This window comes from Paroedura picta, chromosome 5, assembly GCF_049243985.1.
Source record: "Paroedura picta isolate Pp20150507F chromosome 5, Ppicta_v3.0, whole genome shotgun sequence".
NCBI classification, from domain to species: Eukaryota; Metazoa; Chordata; class Lepidosauria; order Squamata; family Gekkonidae; genus Paroedura; species Paroedura picta.
In genome coordinates, this window is record NC_135373.1 from 36,008,097 (window position 1) to 36,031,325 (window position 23,229).

Consider the following 23,229-nt stretch of genomic DNA (forward strand, 5'->3'; position numbering starts at 1 on the left):
CTTGGTTGGTACCTCCTGTCTTCCAGTTTTTCTCCTGCCTCAGTAGGGAGCGCAGCTGACTAAATAACTGCTGATCTTTTCACCTCTGTAATGTACTTTTCCTTCTTTCTTTTCTTCCATTTTTTTTTTAGTTTTCCAATCTGGCATTCCATCTTAATTTATACTCTAATTGTATTTTCATCAACTGTTTAGACTTGTGATTTATCTGAAGGAGATTTAAATGTGTCAAATTGCAGCAGTCATTTTACAATGTTCTGTTCAGATGCTCCCTTATTGGTATCTGATAAACTTCAAGGCTGATCTGGATGCCCCTATAATGGCTCCAGAATGAGAGATGACAAGCCTTGCGGACAGTGCCTACATGTGGGCTGTACTTACTGTGGCATCTTCAAAGCAAATGGCTGGATCAAAAAACTGCAAGAAGCAATGGGAATCATTCACAGCTTCAGACCCTTGCTAACAGGCCAAACCCATCTGGCTGCCATTTTGAAGACTCCAGGCTATTGTAGCCTAGTGATCCCCAAACCACTTATGCCTCCCTGGGGCATTGGATGGCAGCTTATCCTGGCAGTAGTGATCCTGTATACGTGAAGAATTGCCCATGGGCATTTCCCCAGAATGTTTTAATTTCATAGAATCATAGAGTTGGAAGGGACCTCCAGAGTCATCTAGTCCAAAAATGTACCTTGAAGGAGACACAATTCCTACTGGGGCATTTAAATTTTGCATGTAACATAGTTGCACCTAGAACCATAGAGTTGGAAGGGACCTCAAGGGTCATCTAGGCCTAGTAATCCTGAAAGAATTGGTGGAGTTTTTTTTCTTTGTTCATTGTATGTTGATAAATATAATATTTAAACCAGGGCAGTTTATAGTCTGTCCTCTTTTTCACATAGTACATCCTTTTTGAATAGCTGTTACTTTTGCCAGAAGGGTTGGGGAATTTGTACCTTATCCTATGATCTTCTTTTCTATTATTTCATTGGGATGCAGTAGTGTTAAACAAACATTGTCTTTCTTTCCCAAGTGGTGCTAAGTAACACTTGGATCAAGAAGTCTCCCCCCAACATTCCTCCCTACACACACCTAGCTTAGAAGCAGAAAGAAACTTCATGGTGCCCTATTCTGGAGAGCCAGTTTGGTGTAGTGGTTAGGAGTGTGGACTTTTAATCTGGCATGCCGGGTTCGATTCTGCATTCCCCCACATGCAGCCAGCTGGGTGACCTTGGGCTCGTCATGGCACTGACAAAGCTGTCCTGACCGAGCAGTCATCTCAGGGCTCTCTCAGCCTCACCCACCCCACAGGGTGTCTGTTGTGGGGAGAGGAAAGGGAAGGCGACTGTAAGCCGCTTTGAGCCTCCTTCGGGTAGGGAAAAGCGGCATATAAGAACCAACTCTTCTTCTTCTTCTTCTTCTTCTTCTTCTAGTTTCATAAAATGGCCTGGTCCGGGTGATATAGGAATCTCGTAATTACTTTTGTGCCCCATGAAAGGGTAGAAGGGCTTCAACGCAGACATTACTACATTGGATGGTGTCTCCCATTAAGCTAGCTAAATCCCTGACTAAGGTAGATGGCCCCATTGGTATAACACATATGCTCAGATTTCTGCAGCCTTCGTGGTTGAATTGCTTCTGATAGACATCTGCAATGGGGTGAAATGGTTGAATGAGCCACATTTATTCTTCTCTGAAGAAGGACATCTAGTCCCACCCTTCATTATAAGCTGCAGAATTGTAAAAAAAAAAAAAGAGAGAGAGAGATTGATTATTAGACTAGGCTTTTTTAATTATAGGTAGAGCAAGCTTGATAGATTAATTATTTCTCATAATTCATCTTTCCTTCTGTTACTAATGTTTCTTTCTCTCTAAAATCAGAGTTCAGTAGCACCTTTAAGACCAACAAAGATTTATGCAAGGCATGAGCTTTTGAGTGCAAGCAGTCTTCCTCAGACTTGCACTCAAAAGCTCATGCCTTTAATAAATCTTTGTTGGTCCTAAAGGTGCTACTGGACTCAGATTTTATTGTGCTACTTCAACACAGCTACCCTTTGGTTTCTTTCTCTGGCTTGCTTATTATACTTGTTATTAACATGAGTTTGTAGTTAGCAGTTATTTGGAAATCACAGCTGTTGGAGTGCCAAAGCTTGAGGAGGGATGGTTCTGATTAGGGAAACAGGAAGAAGAATGTTGTTCCTGCCTCTCTAGCAGCCAGTGAGAACCACCCAACACAATGTCCTCCTGGACTCAGGAGAGAAGGACCCTTCACAGTGAATAAACAATGGTCATTCTCAGTTGTGCGATGATAGTATCTGAAGACTGATGCTCTGTCTGACTTCAAATTTAATTTCTTTCTATGTGTGTCCATATATAAAATGGTGCAGATAGAGTTTGAAAGGCGCAGAATGGGTGTACACTAAGGAGTCTGACATACTTAGTTGAGTTTCACTGCGCAGTTCTGGGAACAGGAGCACATGTAGATTTAAACAACTACTTAAAGAGAAAGCTGTGTTTCCCTTGTGAATCATTTGTATTTCTGAATTAAGTAGCTGCCTCCAAGACCGGCTTTGTGTAGTCATACAGGAGTTTTCAATTCTGAATGAGGGAACAGTCAGAGAAGGTATGCTACCTTGAAAGTTTGTATGAAGTAAAGCAGGGGTAGTCAAACTGTGGCCCTCCAGATGTCCATGGACTACAATTCCCAGGAGCCCCCTGCCAGCGTTCGCTGGCAGGGGGCTCCTGGGAATTGTAGTCCATGGACATCTGGAGGGCCACAGTTTGACTACCCCTGAAGTAAAGGCTTACTCTGCTCCCCACCTATAAAGAATTATTGAAGCGGGCCCGACAGTCCATTGTGATATTGATACTGTGTTTTAACTGTATATGATTTTTATGAAGCAATACTACTACTTTTAAGTTTTATGGATCACTGAAGAAGATTGTTTAGTCGAAAACATATTTAGTCAATGTTATTTTTTAAAATCTGAATTCTCCCTTACTTTGATATTGATTTTTTTTTGCTTGAATGCTTTCTTTGTGTATTTTATTAAAGGACAGTTTTATTAGAATTATATCTGCTTTTGTCCATATCTTTTTATATCCATATCTGCTTTATATCCATATCAAACTTTCTATATTCAGGTGTTTGGGGTGTGTTATTTGGTTGCATTTTCTTTTTCCTGTTTTGGTTGCGTTTTCTTGTTTCATGAATAAAAAGAGAGGATTTTGAGTGAGGGTGAGCACTGTGGTCCTAGATAGGGCTGCCAACTCCAGGTTGGGAGATTCTTATAGATTTGGGGGTGGAGCCTCTGGTGAGTAGAGCTTGGGGGGAGGGAACTCAGCAGAGATGTGATGCCTTAGATCAGTGGTTCTCAACCTGGGGGTCAAACGACCCTTTCACAGGGGTTGCGGCAGGGAAACCAGTTTGGCTGGGGGGGTGGGGGCTCCATCCACACAACAGCCTTGCGGGGTAGATCAAGATAGAGTGTTCGTCTGTCTGGAGCAGTGGAAAAGAGCAAGATTGGCATAGTGGGACAAGAGGCAGAGCTGAACTGAGAAACCCCGGGGGAAAACCAATTAATATCCAATCATGAACAATGGATCATCACGCCATTGGTCAGTTTTGGTTTAATTTCTATGAAGGAACACTGGCATAATTTTATGGCTGGGGGTCACCACAACATGAGGAACTGTATTAAAGGGTCGCAACATTAGGAACGTTGAAAACCACTGCCTTAGAGTCCCCCCCTTCAAATCTGCCACTTCCTCCATGGAAAGAAGGAGGTTATACCTTCCCAGATGTGAGGAGCTTGTGCTTCATTTTAATTGCATTGAAAAATACTTCCATCACAAAGGATGCAAAGCTGATGGAGATGCAGAATGATTATTGATCAAAGTACAGATTGGAGGGAAAAAAATTATTAGGGCCTTATTCCATTCTGTCCTCTCGTTTGTGTGCCAGTTTCTGCAATTGCGCACTCAAAGGAATTGCTGCTTGTTTCAGGTGAGAGGCTACTTTTGGAGCAAAGTATAGGTGAGTTGCTCTATTCTTTTCTCCATGTCTTCTGGCTTCCTGGGCTGCATAACAGGTTTCCACTTATGTGCCTAGAATTGTGGGTTGTTCTTGGCTCAATGACTTCAGCCACCTACTTATTGTGCTGGTGTGATGTCCCAGGTTGGCATACATTGGATTTATACCAGCAGCAAGTTCTAAATTTAAGCTTGATTTCATGAGCTGGGCGTTGGGCCTCAGAAGGAATCCACCAGTTGTGGGAGTGAACATGCTCGAGATTATTTTTCTTTTAATACTTATTTTATCTGGATAGCCTAGGCTCGCCTGAGCTCATTGAATCCCAGAAGCTACCGTGGATAGGCCCTAGCTTGTACTTGGTTGTGCCGAATCAAAATAAAATAACAACCCTCAAATCGCTTCCCCCTCCTCACCTTAAAAAATGCCTGTCAAATCAGACTCCCTCCGAAGTCCTGGCAAACAGGCAAGCCTTGCACCATCTCCTGAAGATCTTTAGGGAGGAGCCCCCCCCCCCCGACTACTTCAGGAAGCCCATTCCACAGAGGAAGTAGCCATGACAGAAAAGGCATGGGCTCCGATTGATGCCACCCTAAGATGTGGGATAGCCAACAGACAAACCAATGACAAACACTTTGGTTTGCCTCTTGAAAACCCTATGGTGTCCACCACCACATTTTAAAAGCTGTGGACAGAGCTGCAGAAGAGCATCTCTTGATTTGCATTCTTCATTGGGTAAGAGAGCACCCAAACATCTGGGGAAATTGGCCCCAAACTCTAGCTGCTTCAGAGCCCCATGTCTCATTTGATAGCTTCAGTTTTATTGTGGAGTTTAGAGTTAACATTTCTATGTGCTATGTATCACTTTTTTTTTTTGTTATGTGTTCTTGAGAATTTCTTTAATTGGAGATATTGGGGACCTCTTCCACATGGGGCATGCACTGTACCACTGAGCAGTATATGAATCTGTGATTCCCTCTTCATTGTAGTTTTAGAAGCAGAGATTTGTGTGTTCCTCTCTAGATTGTTTCTGAGTTTCATGACTCAAACATGAAAGTGATATGTTCTCTGGAATATATCTTACATTTAAAAAAAATCATCATCTGGGTCATTATACTGCTTAATTGGGATGGGGTGAGGGACTTCTTGTCTTTTAAATACCACCTAGAACCACCATTGCTTACCTCTTGCCTTGAAAAACTCTGTAGCCTGGAGTCACCATGACTTGGATGGGACTTCCCGGTGTACAATTATAGAATATGCCTAATTTGAGTGTTTACTGAAATCTCGATCTGTTCCTGGGGGATTCTGAGGGAGAACATTTCTGAGTGAGGCATTTCTGAGCAACCGTTACCTGAAATGCCTCACTAAAAAATGTATCGTCATCAGCAGATGTTCCCACTAATTGTAAATACGCAGAAGAAACATAATGATCTATTGTGTCATAAGACCTGTTCCTCAGTGGCTTTGCTTTTCTCAACTATAATACCCCAAGGAGATGTAGAAATGTTGGGCTGGGATGGGGGACTATTCCTCTGTAGACATGACTATTGTATTAGGTGGAGAGAATACTTTGTTCTGTTAAGGAGACTTGTACATCTTAAGTGCAGAGCAGTATGAATGGACCAGTGGAAATTAACGTATGTGTACTCTAATGCTTGTTTGTGCAGTCTAATTGCCAGTTTTCTCTTGGGAGGATGGAACTATGGGAGAAGGGAGCCAGGACCACCCCCACGCTCCTAATGGTCACCATAGCCATTAACTGGACCCCATAAAGTGCTAGGAGTTGCAGTATTTTACCTGGGACATGGCGACCCAACCTCTGTCTTACTGGATTTAATCTCAGCCGACTCTGCTTGAGCCAGCCCACCATAGCCTCCAGATATTTAGCCAGAGAATCTGGGGGCGGGATGGTGGTGCGATGGATGGCTTTTCCATCCACGTATATAGCTGGGTGTCATTAGCAATTGATGGCACCCCAGCCCAAAGCTTCCAATCCAGCTGGGTGAGGGGACTCCCTCACCCAGCTGGCAGGGGCTCATGGGAATTGTAGTCCATGGACATCTGGAGGACATCTGGAGGACCACAGGTTGACTACCCCTGATGTAGATACTAAACAACATTGGAGAGAGAATTAACTCCTTGCAGAACCCTGCATGTAAAGGCATACTGTTCAGAGGATCTCTTTCCTAGAATGGCCCTCTGTCCCCAACATTGGAGAAAGGATGGCAGCCATTTAAGGAGCCATCTTCACCCAATAGCCAGGTCGGAAGCCGGACTGAAATGGATCAAGGACTGATCTGTACACTTTTTTTTTTTTTAGAGAGAATTGGCGAGTTTGGAAAAAGGACTCATTGATAGATCATCTGGTTAGCATGCCAGATATCCCAGTTCCTATCCCTGGAATCTCCATCTAAATAGATAAAGTGGTGGGTTATATGAAGGACCCTTCCCTGAGACCCTGAAAAACCACTCCCCGTCCTTCTAGATAAGACTGATCCTGGTGGACCACTAGCCTGACTCTGTGTAAGACAGTAGAAACAATACTACAAAATCATACAAAATGCCAGTAGAATGTATCAGTATTCAAATCAAGACATGGGCATTAAACAGTGCTTGAGCAGGCTTTTAAGAATCCATAAAACAGCACTCTGACTAGAAGCAGATGGTCAAACATCTTAACAAGAGAAAACCCCTTACTTAGAAATCTGGGGAAAAGTAAACTTTTTGGGCTGGCACCTAAAAAATGTTTTAAGATAGGCACGCCCCAAGAGAGGAGGCATCCAAAGGGAAGGTGCCACCAACTAGCTGTGGAACTAGTTATGTGCCGCCAACCACTAAGCTACATTGTCTGGTTTTTGCTTCGTAACACCTGCACGTAGAGAGCCCGAATGTAGCAAAGGCTGCAAAAAAAGACAGATTTGCACGCGAAGCCTTCATAATGCTAATTGTTCCTACCTCTCTCCTGTTTGCCTTGCATACTGCATTGTTGATGCTTTAAGTAACAGGAATGCCCCCTCCCTGCCTCCCCCTCCCTTCCCTTCAGAGAGCTGTTCCTTTTTGAAAATGTTTGGAGGATGCCAGAACAGTAGGTGGAGTAGCAGGCTGTTATTGTGTAGCTTTCCTGAGGTTGTTATTCTTGGCCATGAGCATTGTTGTGTTTTGTTGATTTTTTTTAGTGGGAAAGGAATGGTCAAATGGTCCAGCTTCTCTGATGGGGCAGATAATATCAGGAGGCTGTTTCTACAGATCATCTTACCCGACTGTACTGCACTTAAAAAAAAAAAGTAACATGCAACAGAGATTCCAGTAAACATCTTATGTTGGCATTTATATGTCTGTATTCTCTTTGTGTTGCCCTTTTTGACAATGGCTCATAATTTCAAAAGGGAAGCCATAAGACAGAACTCTGTGACACCTTTAAGACTGATCTGGTGTGGGCAGATTATGTGAATGCTTTAGAGTTGTCCTGCTTAGTTTTGCATTCTGTGTTTTTCTGCCTCTTGCATTAATTTCCCTGCTCAGCAGCTGGGAGACCTGGTTCCCGAAATGGAAAGGTCTCTCCAAATGTCAGCTTATTGTAAAGTGCTATTGTCCTCTTTATTTCTGTGTAGCCGAGGAAGTGGATCATCCGCTGAGCGATGGAGGCCTGAGAGCCGATGCTCTGGAATCTGGTGACACTACGCCTCCCTCCAAGAGGAAAAGCAAATTCGCAGGCTTCGGCAAGATCTTTAAACCTTGGAAGTGGAGGAAAAAGAAAACCAGCGGCAAATTTAAAGAGACATCAGAAGGTAAGTTTGCTAGGCAGAGGCATTATTCTCAAAACTCTGAACTTTGCTGTTCTGTTGCAGTGAAACAGTGTGTGAATACGTGTGTATGTGTGTAGGGGGCTCTGCCCTTCCACTGGAAGCACTAGCAAAAACAGTTCTGTTGTTGGTGCATCTGTAATAATACCTGGAAACTTTCCCTGTAGCTGACTCTCTAAAGCAATAGTCTCAAATAAAGGGCTGTAAAACCTAGCGTGGCTGTCTCTAGGTCATAGGAAGTAAAAGGGAGGCTCAAAATGATGTGCTAAGGTACACATAGAGAGACGTCAGTGGATTCCATGACCACAACTGCTCATCTTCTAATAAATAAATACATTTTAAGCAATCACTGGCTGTCTTTTCCATTTCCGGAATATCTTTATAGGCTTCTTAGCAATGAGATGCTCAAGGCTGACCAGCACCAAGAGCTTGCACATCTGTAAGATAATTGTGAAGATAGTGTAGAATCTGTATCTAAATCTTCTTCCCTTAAAGCAGTCATCATGGGCCAACTTACAATATCTTTAGAGAAAATAGTTTAGTTTTTTTTTAATAGGATTTTTTTTTGTTTTCCCCAAACTTCCAAATTGCTCTGTATTGAGTGCTGGCTCTCTTTTTCTCCCCAATTGTAATGTCAGTTTTAGAACGAAAGATTTCAATGCGAAAACCAAGAGCGGAGCTCATTGAAAGAGGGGTTCTGTTTGAAGACCCTGAACAGGGTGAGTCTTTTCCCATTATCTTCCTCTGTATATCCTCCTGACCCTGAGAACCCTCATCTTTTGACATTCTTGGCCTGTGTGATTCCCTCCCTACCACCCTTTACTAAATGTGACTCTTCGGTGTGCTTTTTAAACATCTTCTCTATGAGTCCCTGCACCTTCCTGGGGGACAAGGCTGCATTGCTGATATCCTTCCCTCCCACCCCCAAATAACTTTCAAGGACTTGCTAAAATGGCTAATAAGTAAGATAGATTGTGGGGGTCATTGCTTGCCAAAGGCCCACTGCATAGCTGAGAACTGAGTTTTTGAGGTTACCTCATTCAAGAATCCAGGTACTCTACCAAAATTACCGCAATATGCCTCTTTTCTCATTGTACTGCATTGGCGGTTGCCTATTTGCAAGAGAAAGAACATTCTGAAACAAACTTAATTAAAATTAACCCTCTCCCCAAGGCTAGACTGTTACACAAGGGAAGTTGCTGATGATTTTATGGTGGTTTACTTGTAAACCACTTTGATCAGGATTCTGGTGAGGCTGCATAAAAAAATCATCCTTATCCATGGTTCCTTTATATATTTGTGAAACAGCCTGAGGGATGGAATGTGTCCAGCTGTCCAAGTTGGAATATGGCCAATCAGGGTGCAGCCAGCAAAGCTGGCTGCACCCTGATTGGCCCTGCCTCTGCAGCTCCTTCCCTCCATTCCTGGACTCTAGCCTCTTTGCTCTCAGATGCACCTCAGTGCCTGGAGCCAGCAGCAGGTAAGGGGAAAGGGCCCTGGGCAAAGAGTCGTGGTGGAGGGCCTGCTCATGAGGACCTCTTGTCCTGCTAGGGTGGGCCTGCTAACGAGGGCCTCCCGGCCTGCTGACTGCTTGCTAAGGAGCTCTGCCCCGGGCTTGCTAACGAGCTGGCCAGCCCCGGCCAGCCCCCACCCACCCCACTTGATCCGGCTGCGGGCTGCAGCCCAAAGCCACCTTAAGCTGCCTGGCTGGGAGCCAGGGGAGGGGTCCCTTTCAAGGCCCGTTCTTAGGAACAGGCTTTGAATCTAGTGAATAAATAAAATCTTATGGGAAATCTTTTGCCGCTTTGGTGCCTCACTGTTTATCAGCCAGTCACTGAAAGCCAGCATGTTGTAGTTGTTAGAGCAGTGGTTCTTAACATGGGGGTCGTGACCCATCGAGGGGTTGTTTGGGTGTTTCCTGCGGGTCACTGAGACAGCAGCGGCAGTGGCATGGAGATCACCAAGGCTGCGCAGAGGAGGCGAGCGCCATGCCGTTGCTGCCCCTGCCGTAGAGGTTGCAGCATTAGGGCAGTTGAGAACTGCTGTGTTAGAGGGTCAGAGCAAGATCTGGGGGACCCATATTAAAATTCCCACTCTGCCGTGGAAGTTTGCTGGATGTTTGGGGTCAGTCACACAGCCTAGCCTACATTGCAGGGATGTTGCAAAGATAAAATGGCAGCAGTATGATGTAAGCTGCTTTGGGGAGAAAGGCGGGTTATAAATAAAAGTAAAATGCCTGCACAAAATGGTCCATGACCCATGCCTAGTCTCTCTAACATCCTTATACCTTGACCATGATGCTGTCTGCTGTGCCTGTTTCTCCTCTTCACATTGGCTACCTGCACAATACTAGTTTCCTATACCTTTCAACTGTGCTTCTCTCTTCTGTCTCCTAAAGAGGGATGGTGGTGGGAAACCCTTTCCTGAATTATGTACAGAATCTTTGCCAGGAGCAAGTTGGAAAGACTTGGCATATTAGGAACTAAACTGAAATATGGGGGGTGTGCTCTAAGAGTACTCGGCATAATAGGTAATCCAGCCTTACTCCGGTAAAAGGACAGGAAATGCCTCATCCTCACACAGGAAGGGAAGTGAAATATGATCTAAGGTAGAGAAAGGGAGAAGGGGAACAAGAGGGCGTCTGTCTTGCAGTTAGGTGATGTGTGTTCTGGTTTGTTCCTGCTCGTATGTAGACGGGACTAAGAGTGCTAAGTAACTGCTGGAAAAATTTTGAATTAGGAATCAGCAGAAACTGGTTTGCAAACCAAAATCCGTCATGAATTTGGCCCAGTTTATGCCCCCCAAACAGAGATTTGGGGGAGACCTCTTCCCTGAACGTTTCCCAGACTTTTGTCCGGTTTGATTCAGGTTGGGATATTTAAACCTAGCAGCTGAGCAAGGCAGTCTGCCCATTAGCTGCTAGGTTCGAATGACTGCCAGCCATTCAAAGTGTCCATTTTGCTCCCTCCTTCCAAGTGTGTGTGTGTGTGTGTGTGTGAGGAGTGAAATGGACTGCTGAAATGGCAGCCAGCATTTTGAACCCAGAATTAGAGCAAATGGTTCAAATTATGAATGAAATTACCTTAAAACTTTCCACCCATGATGGTATATTCAAAGAAATGCAGTTTGACAGTTTTTGCGTGTGTGCAAGCTTTCAGTCAATGAGATGAATGTTTCCTCTATATCAGTGGTTCTCAACCTGGGGGTTGAGACCCTTTTGGAGGTCGAACGACCCTTTCACAGGGGTCACGGCAGGGCAAGCAGCTTGGCCGGGGGGGGGGGACCATCCACACAACAGCCTTGCGGGGTAGATTGAGATAGAGCGTTCGTCTATCTGGAGCAGCGGAAAAGAGCAAGATGGGCGTGGTGGGACAAGAGGCAGAACTGAACTGAGAAACCGCGGAAGAAAACCAATTTATATACAATCATGAACAATGGATCTTCACGCCATTGGTCAGTTTTGGTTTGATTTCTGTGAAGGAACACTGGCATAATTTTATGGCTGGGGGTCACAACAACATGAGGAACTGTATTAAAGGGCTGCGGCATTAGGAAGGTTGAGAACCACTGCTCTATGTTTATGTGAATTGTCCTTTCTCTGGAGATCTCTGTTCAGGTTATTGAGGGTGCTCTGGCTTCCCCGCCAGGTTCTGATGGATGTCCTTGAAGATGCATTACTATGTAAAACTCTTCAGCCAGTGGGGAGAGATTGTGGGCTCCCCATTCTCAGGGAACAGAGGCAGCTAATCCCTCCCCCTTGTCAAAAGCAGATCTTCTTGATAGCATTTGGCTTTGAGATAGAAATGCTGATCTCCCAGGCTGTATGGTTGTCTTAATCATGGCAAGGCCATATGCCTTAATATCTTCACATGTCTGTAGAGGTGCCAGCCTCCAAGAGGGACTTGGGGACAGATCCATATCTAAGGTATAGCAGCCATGGCACGTGCCATGGGCACCACTGAGCTGCCAGTTCCCGGCCCCCTCACTTGCTGGCTGTGTGGCAGTGCAAGTGTTTTGTCTGATAGACATATAGCATGGTGTTTGTGGTGCCTTTAAGTGGGGCGGGCTGGACTGACAGTGGTGGGGTCGCTTCACTCACCCCAGCTGGCCCAGCCTACTTGGAAGGTGCTGGTCTGTGGAGGTACCTTGAATGCCTGGCTAGCCGGAGCTGGAGATTCTGCCCCGCCCCAGAAGAGTTCTCCAATGCTGTCTGTAAGATCCAAGGGCAAAGGATGTGCTCACCTTCCAGGGACTAATGGTGGGAAGTCTCCCTGACCGCTGTCCTCCAGCAGCTTGTCTTAAAGCCATCCCACAGTCTCCAGCTTGCTGTGATTGGGTCCTTGGCTGTGCCTATCGGAGTGTGCCTCCAGTTTGGGAAGGGAAGGGCCAGGGTGTTTGGTGTGTTCTTCTCCCAGTGCTTGCCCGGCTGCGCCTTGCAGGAGTAGCTTGGAGATTGAGCCCCTCTGCATAGTTGCTCTCCTCTCCCAAACCATATGCTGGACTGGGGGTGGAGGCATGTGAGAAGCGGACAGATAGCAGGGGGCTTACATAGCCCCGCTGGACCTGGAGAGGTGGGGAGAGGGTGGAGACATGTCAGGAGGCTGCAACCTCAGCTGCTTCTTGAGTGTCACCTAAAGGGAATGCAGCTCTTTGTGCAAATTGTTATTGCAAACTAGTTATCTCTCAGAATTACAGCTTATCTCCAGACTACAGAGATCAGTTCCCCTGGAGAAAATGGATGGGTTTGAGGATGGACTCAGTGGCATTATAGTACACTGAGGTCCTTGTCTTCTCTAGGCAACATCCCCAGATCTCCAGGGATTTCCCAACCTGAATCTGGAAACCTCCCCCTCCCTCCCATCTCCCACCAGTGGTCAAGGGGAACCTGTCAACCCTGTATTTCAGTCCTTAAAGAGACAGTCCCCTCCTCATTTTAACCATATTGAAGGGAAGTAGGCCCAGCAGACTAAGAACACTGCACCTGTCAATACATGCCCCCCCCCACTCTACCTTTTCCTAACAGGACAGCGCAAAATGGCTCAGTTTTCAGTAAAGATACACATACGTAAGCAAGGGAAGGATAATTAGTAAGCCAAGTGTATCTTTTTGTAAAGTCTCTGCATAAGGCTTTCTTCACCATTTTACCATTGTGAAACCCCCGAAACATTAATCAGGCTTCAAGAAACCCCAGAAGTAATGCCATGTTCTTGGAAGTGACATGTCACCAGAAGTGACATCACTCATATACTCCCACCAGAAGTGACATCACCAGGCCACTCCCACAGCACAGGAAGTGACACCGCAAAAACGTTTCCAGATGATTTGGGAATAGAACCATGCTTGCACTCTGGACTGGTTACATGTTTGCCCATCAAGCCCATCATTGGCCATTTGGAGGGGTCAATATGACCATATATGTTCATATCACCCTGTTTTTTTTTTAAAGGCATTGTATATATTTAACTCCCACCCAATCAGCAAAGCCCTTCTGGGGCTGTTGCGAAATCCTAGAGTTTCATGAATCCCTGGTTGAGGAAGCCTGCATTCCATAAACACCTATGTAACATCTGTGTTCTTTATAATATAAAGATTGCATACCAATTACATCTCATATCTCAAGCAAGGATTGAAGTTTCTGCATCAGCTGTGCTGGGTTGCACACATTTTTATTGGTTGATTCATTGAGTTTCATTTAATTTGTAGACCACCCCTCTCTGCGAGCAAGCCTGGGGTGGTTAACAACATAAAATGTGATACTCGAAACAATTCAGTAAGTGATGATAGAAATAGTGACAAATGGCACTTGAAATCAAATCAGTTTCTAATATTCTTAAAGCACAATTTGAGTCCAGGGGCACCTTTTAGACCAGGGGTAGTCAAACTGCGGCCCTCCAGATGTCCACGAACTACAATTCCCATGAGCCCCTGCCAGCAAATGCTGGCAGGGGGTCATGGGAATTGTAGTCCGTGGGCATCTGGAGGGCCACAGTTTGATCACCCCCGTTTTAGACAAACAAAATTTAATTCTGGGTATAAGCTTTCATGTGCATTTACACTTCTTCTCAAAAGTAAACTTTGTCTTAAAGATGCCAGTGGTCTCAGATTTTGTTCTGTTGGTTCAGACCAGTATGGCTACCCACCTGAATCTAATATTTTTAGCACACTCATGCAGCCTTACAGCAGTTTACAGAAAGATTGTAATGTAGTCTGTAACTCAAGAAGATAGTTTTTGTTCTTCTTTCAACCATCAGACATCATCTGCCACTGCTCGATGCTCCGCTTGTAAGTTCAAAACTAATTCTCAGCATTATGTATTGAAAAATTTATTTAATTGTTGTTGTGTTCTCTTTGCTAGCTGCTCCTGGTGTCTGGTCTTCCAGCCTGTGCTTTCTTAGCCCTGATTCTACTTTCTCTCTTCTTTGTCTTCCCCTCCTCCCCCACCCCAAACAGATGGAGAAGAGCAGGACAAAATCAGCCACACAGCACTGAAAAATGGACACACAATCCCTATTGACTGCTCTGGGATTGCCGGCCTAGGACATGTGGAGGAAGAGCCTGGGAGAAAGTCAAGCCTTAAGAAGCCCATTCCATTAGAGGAACCAAAGAAATCGCAAGGTAACAAATTCAGTTGCGACTGGGAGAAGTTTTGCTTGGAGTGGGAAGAGAAGGGGTCTGCAGAAAAGTCATTGCAAATTTCAACTTCTCCTCGGGAAAATACCAGTTTTAAGGTCTCTCTAAGTCTCTCTTTTTGGTAGAGTGCCCCCACCCACAGTGATTTCCTCATTCTAAGACAAGCAAACTCGCACCTTCCCTCCTCAGGCCTGACCCCACCCAGGTTATCTTGCCTACTATCAACCATGCTGTCTCCTGCCCGCCCACACCCCACTGGGATATGCCAACATTTTGTCTTGTTCTTCGTTTGGGGTGTTTGGCATGCACCTTCATGCATTCCCGGCCCTGCTGCTCTTTTGAATATCTGCAGACTTTCCAGCCAAGTCTCTTCCCTCCTCCTCCTCCTCTCCCACCCTGAAAAAGAGAAATTCCATGGGCAACACCTTACACTGTAAATCAGGGGCCCAAACAGACATGACCAAGATGGGGCCATGCAGGGAGGAAAGCAGGGATTTAACCCTTCAAGCCCTGCTCAGCTTCACGGCACTTTGCATTTTTAAAGCATGAAAGATGTGTCCTTTCCCCTTTAAAACGCAGTACAGGAGTTTGGTTTCAGTGGGTGAAAAAACTGTGGGAAAGGTTAAATTCCCTCCTGATTCAGCTTGAATCAGAATTGAGACTACACCTTCATGTGACTTTCACCCTACAAAGGGAGAGTAATGATGTGTGTCCCATCTGCACCCTCAGAAACTTTGGGTAAGGACTTATAAGGCACTGGTAAGTAAAAGCAAGCCTGGGTGAAATCTGAATGGAAGAGAATCTCCCTTTTCTTTGTGACTCCGCTCACTCCAAACTCCTTTTAAGTTCCGGTATCGACTGAGCTGTTAAAAAGCTCTTCAAGTGCAGCCACTTAACCGATCCAGATCTTTCCGTCCTGCCTCTGTTATGGCTTGAGGCAGCTTACAAACACCTCTAAAGCTTCACCATATTATATTACCCTCTATAAAGGTTTACTTCAAAACCTACCACAGATGGCAGCAATTCAACCAACAGCCCTTTAGGTGGCCATCAGGACTAGAAGCTCTATTAGTACCTGATGAAGAGAGTACACCCTGGCGGAAAACAGGCTGTCTGCTCCCCTTGTGGTTGACTATAAAATAAGTTAGGGCTACTGCTTTGTAAACTTTGCTTGTCAGGCTGATTTAAAAAAAAACAGTCATGACTATTTGCCTGTGAGCCCCATGATCTGCTGTCTCTAGAATCAGAGCTGGATTGGCTATACAGAGCATCTAGTGTAGGGGTTCCCAAAGTGGGTTCGTATGCCCCCTCTCCAGTGGTGGTGGGGAATTTGGGGGCAGTAGAGGGGCAGCAGTTTGACTCTTCCTGCTATGGCTCCAATTTCCTAGCAAGAGATATTGCAAGGTGGCTTGCTATTGCTTGCCTCTAGTTAGTAGCGAGCTTGGAACTTCCTTGGGGGGGGGGGGGTCTCCCATCCCAGTGTTGACCAGGGCCAACCCTGCTTAGCTTCCTGAAGAAAACAACATCTTCAAAAGGTGGGCTGGATGGGATCATATTCCTCCTGAGGCTCATCTCCTTCCCCTCCTCAGACTCTGCACTTCCCAGACTCCACCCTAGATTTCTAGGAGTTTCTTAACCCATGTTGCATGCTTCTCTCTCTCTCTGTCTCTCACCCACCCCAATGAGGACCCAAAGTGGCCTTTACAAATGACTTCTGCAAAGAACTTATTCATTCATGAATTCATTCATGAATTCATTCATTCATTCATTCATTCATTCATTCATTCATTCATTCATTCATTCATTCATTCATTCATTCATTCATTCATTCATTCATTTTTTTTCCAGACTAAAATAAGGCTGCTGCATAACAACAAAATAGAAGCGTAGGAATATAGTATGCTTTGAATGTGCAGTAGACCTAACACCAGGAAAGAGGTGTATGTTCATATGTGTGTTGGGGGCACCAGGGATGTGACCTGCAAGCCAAGAGAGCAGTAGCCTGAAAAACTTTGCGAACCGCTGATCTTCTCCAACTCCCTGTTCAATGCAGGCTCAACCTTAAGCATCCCTGACTTGTCACCAACTTCCCCTCCCTTTGTAGCAACCCCCTCAATAGCATCTATTTTCTTTGTGAGAATTCCTTCTTCTTCCTTCCGTGATGTCCGCTTCTGGATTATCGATCCACCCTTGACTAAGCTGCTATCCCTCCCTTTTCTTACCTCCGTCCCCTTTCTTACCTCTGTCCCCCACATCGGGATGGCTCTTTGCCATCTCCCTGCTTCCTTGATGGCCATGCTGCTGGAAGTGAAGACCAGGAGAAGGGAAGGGGAGTGCAGAGCATTTATTTCTCTCCTGTGCAGGCCCACTGGAGACTTTTCAGCTGATTTATGAGGCTTATAGAACACACGGAGAATGCACAAGCAGTGATCAAAGTGTCACAATGAACACAATGAGAGACCCAAGTAGGTGTCTATATGAACAATTCTTCCTCCACATGCTGCTTTGGACAGCCTAGATGTGTGTGTAAGAAAAGCATGTATGTCGCATGGACATGCAGTGGTCAAACTCCCAGGGCTGGGGAGAGCTGGGGATGCTCTTTGCTGCATGGGTATAATCCTTCTGGAGCATTATAGACTCTCTTCCTGAGTTGCAGCTTGCTCTTGCAGCTTGCTGTGTTTGTCTGCTGACTTTTGGGTGGAGATGAACACCTGAAGCTGCTGTTGAGTCAGACCCTTGGTCTGCCAGTGCCTCCTTTGACTGGCAGTGTCTGTCCAGGGTCTTAGGCAGAGGGGTTTTCACACCACTTGCTACCTCCTCCTTTTCACTGGAGGAACCAGTGGTTGAACCTGGGACCTTCTGCATGCAAGATAGTTGCTCTGCCACTGAGCCAAGGCTTTTCTACAAGACCACAACACCTTCAAACTCCTTGCCTTCCAACTGGCATAAGCTGCCAGGCTTTGCCTTAGAGGTAAACCATCCAGTCTGTTCATGCAAAGGAATCTGTTGATGATGAATGTTTGTCCTGTAAGTTGACTCTCAGTCTCTCACTTGTGGCAACCCTTGTCTGTCATCAAGGACCTAAAGAAGCTTGGGGAGTGGTCCAAAATGGGCAGAAGAAAGCACTTGAAATATATCAGAAAGAAATTTAAAACACCTAATCAAGTGTTCCCCGAACCCTATTTGTCTGGTACTTTGTTATCTCCTTCCTTCAAGGAGCTCAGGGGTAGCATTCTCCCTTTCACGTATCATCTGCACAGCAACCCTGTCAGGTAGGCAGGTGGGGTTGACCCAAGCCCTTTCTATGAGCTTCATGGCAGCGCATTTGTGCATGCATGTGTGTGGTCTCCCACTCCAGCCACTAACCACTATGCGTTCTTAAAAGCAACACTCCAGACAAGAACGGGGTTTGAGTCCAGTAGTCCCTAAAAGATCAACCAAATTTCCAGGGTATAAGCATCCTGTTGACGCATACTCCAGACAACGAGGTATGTGATAGACAAGCCTCAGGACTTCTGTGTCCAGCGGTCATCAGCCAACTCCTTAGTTTTAGGTTTGTTCCTGTTTCCTGCGTGCCACTTTTTGCTGCATGTTCAGGTGGCAAATACGAGAGCCTGGGATTTTTTTTTATCCTCACGGTTGGAGTTGAGCAGTAGAATCTGCTTTTCTCCATTGGCTTCCAGAAGCCTTTGCAAATAGGGAGGAATTGCCTTTAACTCCTGAATGCCCTCTAATTTCCCCTTCCAAATTCTGAGCTGGCACCCCGCAAGATTTGTAGCTTACCCACATTAAGCATCACTGGCCTAGCAGAATGGCATCCTGATTTTTGAGACAGTTCCTGGAGGGTAGTCTTGTTAGTCTGTTAGATGCTTGTTAGAGCATCTAGATTCTAGTCCTGTAATAGCTTAGATACCAATAAGACTTAGTGTGGTCGTTAAGAATGGCAGCTTCTAATCTGGCGAGTCGCGTTTGATTCCCTGCTCCTCCACATGCAGCCAGCTGGGTGCCATTGAGCTAGTCACAGTCCTGTCAGAGCTCTCCCAGCTCCATCCACCTCAAAGGGAGAGGTAGAGCAAGGGAAGGCAACTATAAGCCGCTTTGAGACTCCTTCGGGTAATGAAAAGCGGGGTATAAAACCAACTTCTTCTTAGGTTATATAAGCTTTTGAGAGTCAACGCTCCCTTTGTTGGATACTAGGTATCTCGAATCTAGCTCCTCTGATTTGGAGACAAGTACTTTTAGAGACCTCAATTATAACTAAAAAAACTTTTACACATTTCTCTTTTAGGATTGCCCGACGGTCATCTCAATTTGGAGCCGGCCCCCAGTCCTGAATCTCACGCCCCCAGGCAACCTTTGCTTCCTCCGAAACGGCCCCTGTCGCAGCCAACCTCCCAGGAGGCCAGCAACACGTACATGCCGGATCTCGTCCCGACCAGCGCCGCAAGGACTATGCCTTCCTCCACTGTGGCAGCGACCGCCAGTGCAGCAAGGGGGGCCAGTTATCCCGCTGCCCCTTCCCCAGCTCCCAGGACTGTGCCGTCTGCTCTCACAAATGCTTACACTACCGCTCCCAACACAGTCCCCACCAAGCAGCCCCCTGTCCCACCTCCAAAGCCAGTCAATAGGAATAGCAACCCTTTAATAGGTAAGTGGGATCGCTCTTTTGTGCATGCATTTGAAGGGGCTTATTTCAAGCACAGAGCCTCTTGTGGTGCAGAGTGGTAAGGCAGCAGACATGCAGTCTGAAAGCTCTGACCATGAGGCTAGGAGTTAGATCCCAGCAGCCGGCTCAAGGTTGACTCAACCTTCCATCCTTCCGAGGTCGGTAAAATGAGTACCCAGCTTGCTGGAGGGTAAACGGTAATGACTGGGGAAGGCACTGGCAAACCACCCTGTGTTGAGTCTGCCATGAAAACGCTAGAGGGCGTCACCGCAAGGGTCAGACATGACCCGGTGCTTGCACAGGGGATACCTTTACCTTTACCTTTTATTTCAAGCACTGTTGTCCTTTGTTGGGCCCTCGCTTTGCATTGGTGAAGGATGTTTACACCTAAGAACTCTCATTGGCTGTATCCATTTTTCCCTTGGAGATAGAGCTGGATGGGTGCTAGTCAGAGAAAAACAGAGTTGGAAGGGACCTCCTGGGTCATCTAGTCCGTCTGTAGCAATAGAAAAAGCAAGAGTCTAGTGACACAATTTGTGACAAGATAGGAGCTTTTGGGTGCTCACTTCTTACTGCTCACTCCTTCACAAAAGCACATAATCTTCCACAATTTTTGTTAAGTCTTTAAGGTGCGACTGGGCGCTTGCTCGGTTCTACCTTTTCACCTTTGTTGCTCTAGCCAGCAGAGCATACCTCTGTATTTGTTGACAGATTACATACAGCCTACCTAAAGACAGGGGCTGAGTGGTCTGCCTTTTCTGCTGCTAAGTTTAATTCTGTTTAACATTGGAATATTGTGGATGGGAAATTCATGAAGCGGTAAACAAGTCCCAACAATTTTGGTTGCAGCAGAATTAAACAGAAGTCCAACAGCGTTGTTAGAGCTCGCGTGGCTTAGTGTTTAAGAACAGTGACCTCTGATCTGGAGAGCCAGATTTGATTCCCCACTCCTCCTCCAGCCGCAGCCAGCTGGGTGACCCTGGGCTAGTCACAGTTCTCTCAGAGCTCTCTCAACACCACTTACCTCACATGGTGTGCGTTGTGGGGAGAGGAAGGGAAGGCGATTGCAAACTGCTTTGAGACTCCTTTGGGCAGTGAAAAGCAGTGCATAAAAGCCAAACTGTCATTGTTGTCGTCTTATAGGCTAAAAAAATTCATTACAGCATGAGCTTTCATGAATGATATGCATAGAGAGAGAATACACTCATAGCAGAAAAATGTGTACCAAAAGTTACAGTATTTCTGCTGTGGGTGTACGCTGTGAGCATCTGATGAGGTGAGCGTTGACTCATGCATATTTACGCTGGAAAGAACACTTGGAAAGAGGCTTGAGCAGGGGGCTGGACTAGATGGCCTGTATGGCTGCTTCCACCTCCATAATTCTAAGATAACTTTGTTAAGCATTAAATGGAAATCTGACCTCATGCTCCCCTCCAATATAACCAAACTTCAAAATCAGTCACCTCAGTTGCAGCTGTTCGCAAATGCTACTCCTCAGGCTAAAAGGGATTCTTCACACTTGTGCTAATGCATTGGAAGGTTGCCACGAAGAGAAAGAAAAGATAGAAATGAATAAGGTAAAGGTAAAGGTATCCCCTGTGCAAGCACCGAGTCATGTCTGACCCTTGGGGTGACGCCCTCTAGCGTTTTCTTGGCAGACTCAATACGGGGTGGTTTGCCAGTGCCTTCCCCAGTCATTACCGTTTACCCCCCAGCAAGCTGGGCACTCATTTTACCGACCTCGGAAGGATGGAAGGCTGAGTCAACCTTGAGCCATCTGCTGGGATCAAACTCCCAACCTCATGGACAGACAGCTTCAGACAGCATTTCTGCCGCTTACCACTCTGCGCCGCAAGAGGCACAGAGTACAGAATACAATTAAATAAATCTGAACCTAAACAGATGAAGTTGGAAGGGCACCGGGTCAGAATCCTGGTATGTTTATGTGAGTGAGTTGTGACCTGCCATTTCGGAACGACTGCCTCTGCCCCCAAAAATCTTGGGGGCGGGCTCCTTCTTGCATATAAAGTTTAGGAGCCACCGAAGTGGAAGCCCTGCTTCTCACTATTGTAGTTCTAAGCAGTTATACAGTATGAGGAAGGCGTGTTTGCAGCAGGCACATGGGTTGATTCAAGTAAACTTGTGTTCTTGGCTACCAGCTGGCATTCTGTGCCAAAAGCAGGCCTGTTAGTTTGCCAGTTGGTTTAGTTTGCAGTGTGGTGGGGGGATCGTTTCCAACTGACCTCTCTCTGTTTGGGCACTTCAGAACATGGGATCTGATAGATCTAGTCAGTGAAAAAGGGACCAAAGGAACATCTCAGGAGCAAACAACAGGACTCTTGCCTGAGTGCTGGCAGAGGGCTTGCTCGGTGCAGCTTAGGGTTGCCAATTCCTGGCTGGGATGGAGCCTGGGAAGGGGAGGGATCTCAGCATGTGATGCCAAAGAGCCCACTTTTCAAAATGGCCCGTTTCTACCTTTGTAGTCGGGGGATCAGTTGTAATTCTGGGAGGTTTCCAGGCCCCACCTGGACAGTGGAAACCCTAGAAGAAGAAGAGTTAGTTCTTATATGCCACTTTTCTGTGCCCAAAGGAGTCTCAAAGTGGCTTGCATTCACCTTCCCTTTCCTCTCCCCACAACAGACACCCTGTGAGGGAGGTGAGGCTGAGAGAGCCCTGAGATTACTGCTCGGTCACGACAGCTTTGTCAGTGCTGTGGCGAGCCCAAGGTCACCCCGCTGGTTGCATGTGGGGGTGTGCAGAATCAAACCCAGCTGGTTGCTTGTGGGAGTGTGCGGAATCAAACCCAGATTAGAAGCCCGCACTCCTAACCACTACACCAAGCTGGCTCTTTAGCGCAGCTAGTGCAGCTTCCTGCTGGGGGGAGAAATCTTGGAATTGCTACAGCCACAGAACAGTGCACTTTGACTAAATTTGAAATGAAACACCAATGGAGGAGGGTGTGTGTGGCAATTGTTCTTAGTGCTCCTGGCCTGTAGGGTGAGGCCTTGCAACACCTCTGGGTTTGAAGGTGTGGTAAGGAGGTGAAGTGATGCTGTAAACAGATCCCGGGAGCCTGCACCTGCACCTGCTTCTGCTCACCTCCTGAGAACCTGCAGTGAGATTTTGCCATTTTACTCCCAAGTTTGCGCGCGTGACAGGAACCTTCTCCTTAAAATTGAGGGCGGGGAGTGGGGAGTACAGGAAAGTACTTCCTTTGTATCCTGCCTATCTCCCCAAAGTGGCAGAAATAGTTCTCCATTTTTATCCTCACAACAACCCTGTGAGGGACTCTAGGCTGAGGTCACTTCGCCAAGCTTCCGTGACACAGTGGGCTTTTAAACCTGGGTCACTCAGATCTGAGACTTTAACGCCTATACCCCGCTGGCTCTCAGAATTGCTCGGGAGAGACCTGAGCTAATCTTAGTTTAAGAGCAGGACATTCTCTACAAGGCTTTTGGGAGTTTTCAAGCAACAGTGCTGTGTCGTCTTGGGAGCAGTGCAGCCAATTTCATCCCCCTAAAAAATGGGAAGGTTTAACATTGTCATACCTTGATATGGAGGCTCAGAGTCTGTGCATGTCATAATGGAAGGCTAGGTACTTTTCAGCTGCTTGGAGTTGTATTCTTGAGGGTGTGTTGTAATCTGGCTGTTGCTGGATCCCAGCTCTGTTTCTGAGTTAGGAACATGTCAGACAAAGAAAATAGCTGGAGACATACCTCCCAGGTGGGATGCCTGTGGTCACCAGGGTCAGCGAGAACCACCAGAAATATTTGACCCTTGATCTGTGAGAGCAAAGAAATTTGAAGCATGGAACACACACCAGGTCTTTGCTAACAGCTTTTTGTTGCTGCTTCCTCTTGTGGTCAGCCAGGAAATTGCCTCCTCTCCTGGTGGCTGCAATAAAATCAGAATCAATAATGCATAGTTGCAAATTTTCTCATACCAAGTCCCCTGCTTGAAGCAAACAGTAGACTCCCAAACGGCTCCTGGGACATAAAACATAAAAGATTACGCAGCTCAGGCATAGGAAGACGCACGGCACACTGTAAGGGCCCTTGCAGAAGGAAATGTTGTGCAGCCAAAAACTTTCCCCTCGGGAAAGG

The 23,229-nt window shown here is 46.2% G+C and overlaps 1 protein-coding gene across 9 annotated transcripts in view; it reads left to right on the forward strand.

Moving 5' to 3' along the window:
- PHACTR4 (phosphatase and actin regulator 4) overlaps positions 1–23,229 on the forward strand; it is a 119,115-nt gene that overhangs the window by 79,525 nt on the left and 16,361 nt on the right. For 5 of the 9 annotated variants that reach the window (XM_077337226.1, XM_077337231.1, XM_077337232.1 and 2 more), the window contains 4 exons: positions 7,639–7,815; positions 8,469–8,549; positions 14,281–14,445; positions 18,749–19,108. In XM_077337226.1, the coding sequence (XP_077193341.1) occupies positions 7,639–7,815; positions 8,469–8,549; positions 14,281–14,445; positions 18,749–19,108 (783 nt within the window). Of the gene's footprint in view, positions 1–4,000; positions 4,031–7,638; positions 7,816–8,468; positions 8,550–14,280; positions 14,446–18,748; positions 19,109–23,229 lie in introns of all 9 variants that reach the window. The other 4 variants (XM_077337228.1, XM_077337229.1, XM_077337227.1 and 1 more) reach the window with 2 other exon arrangements.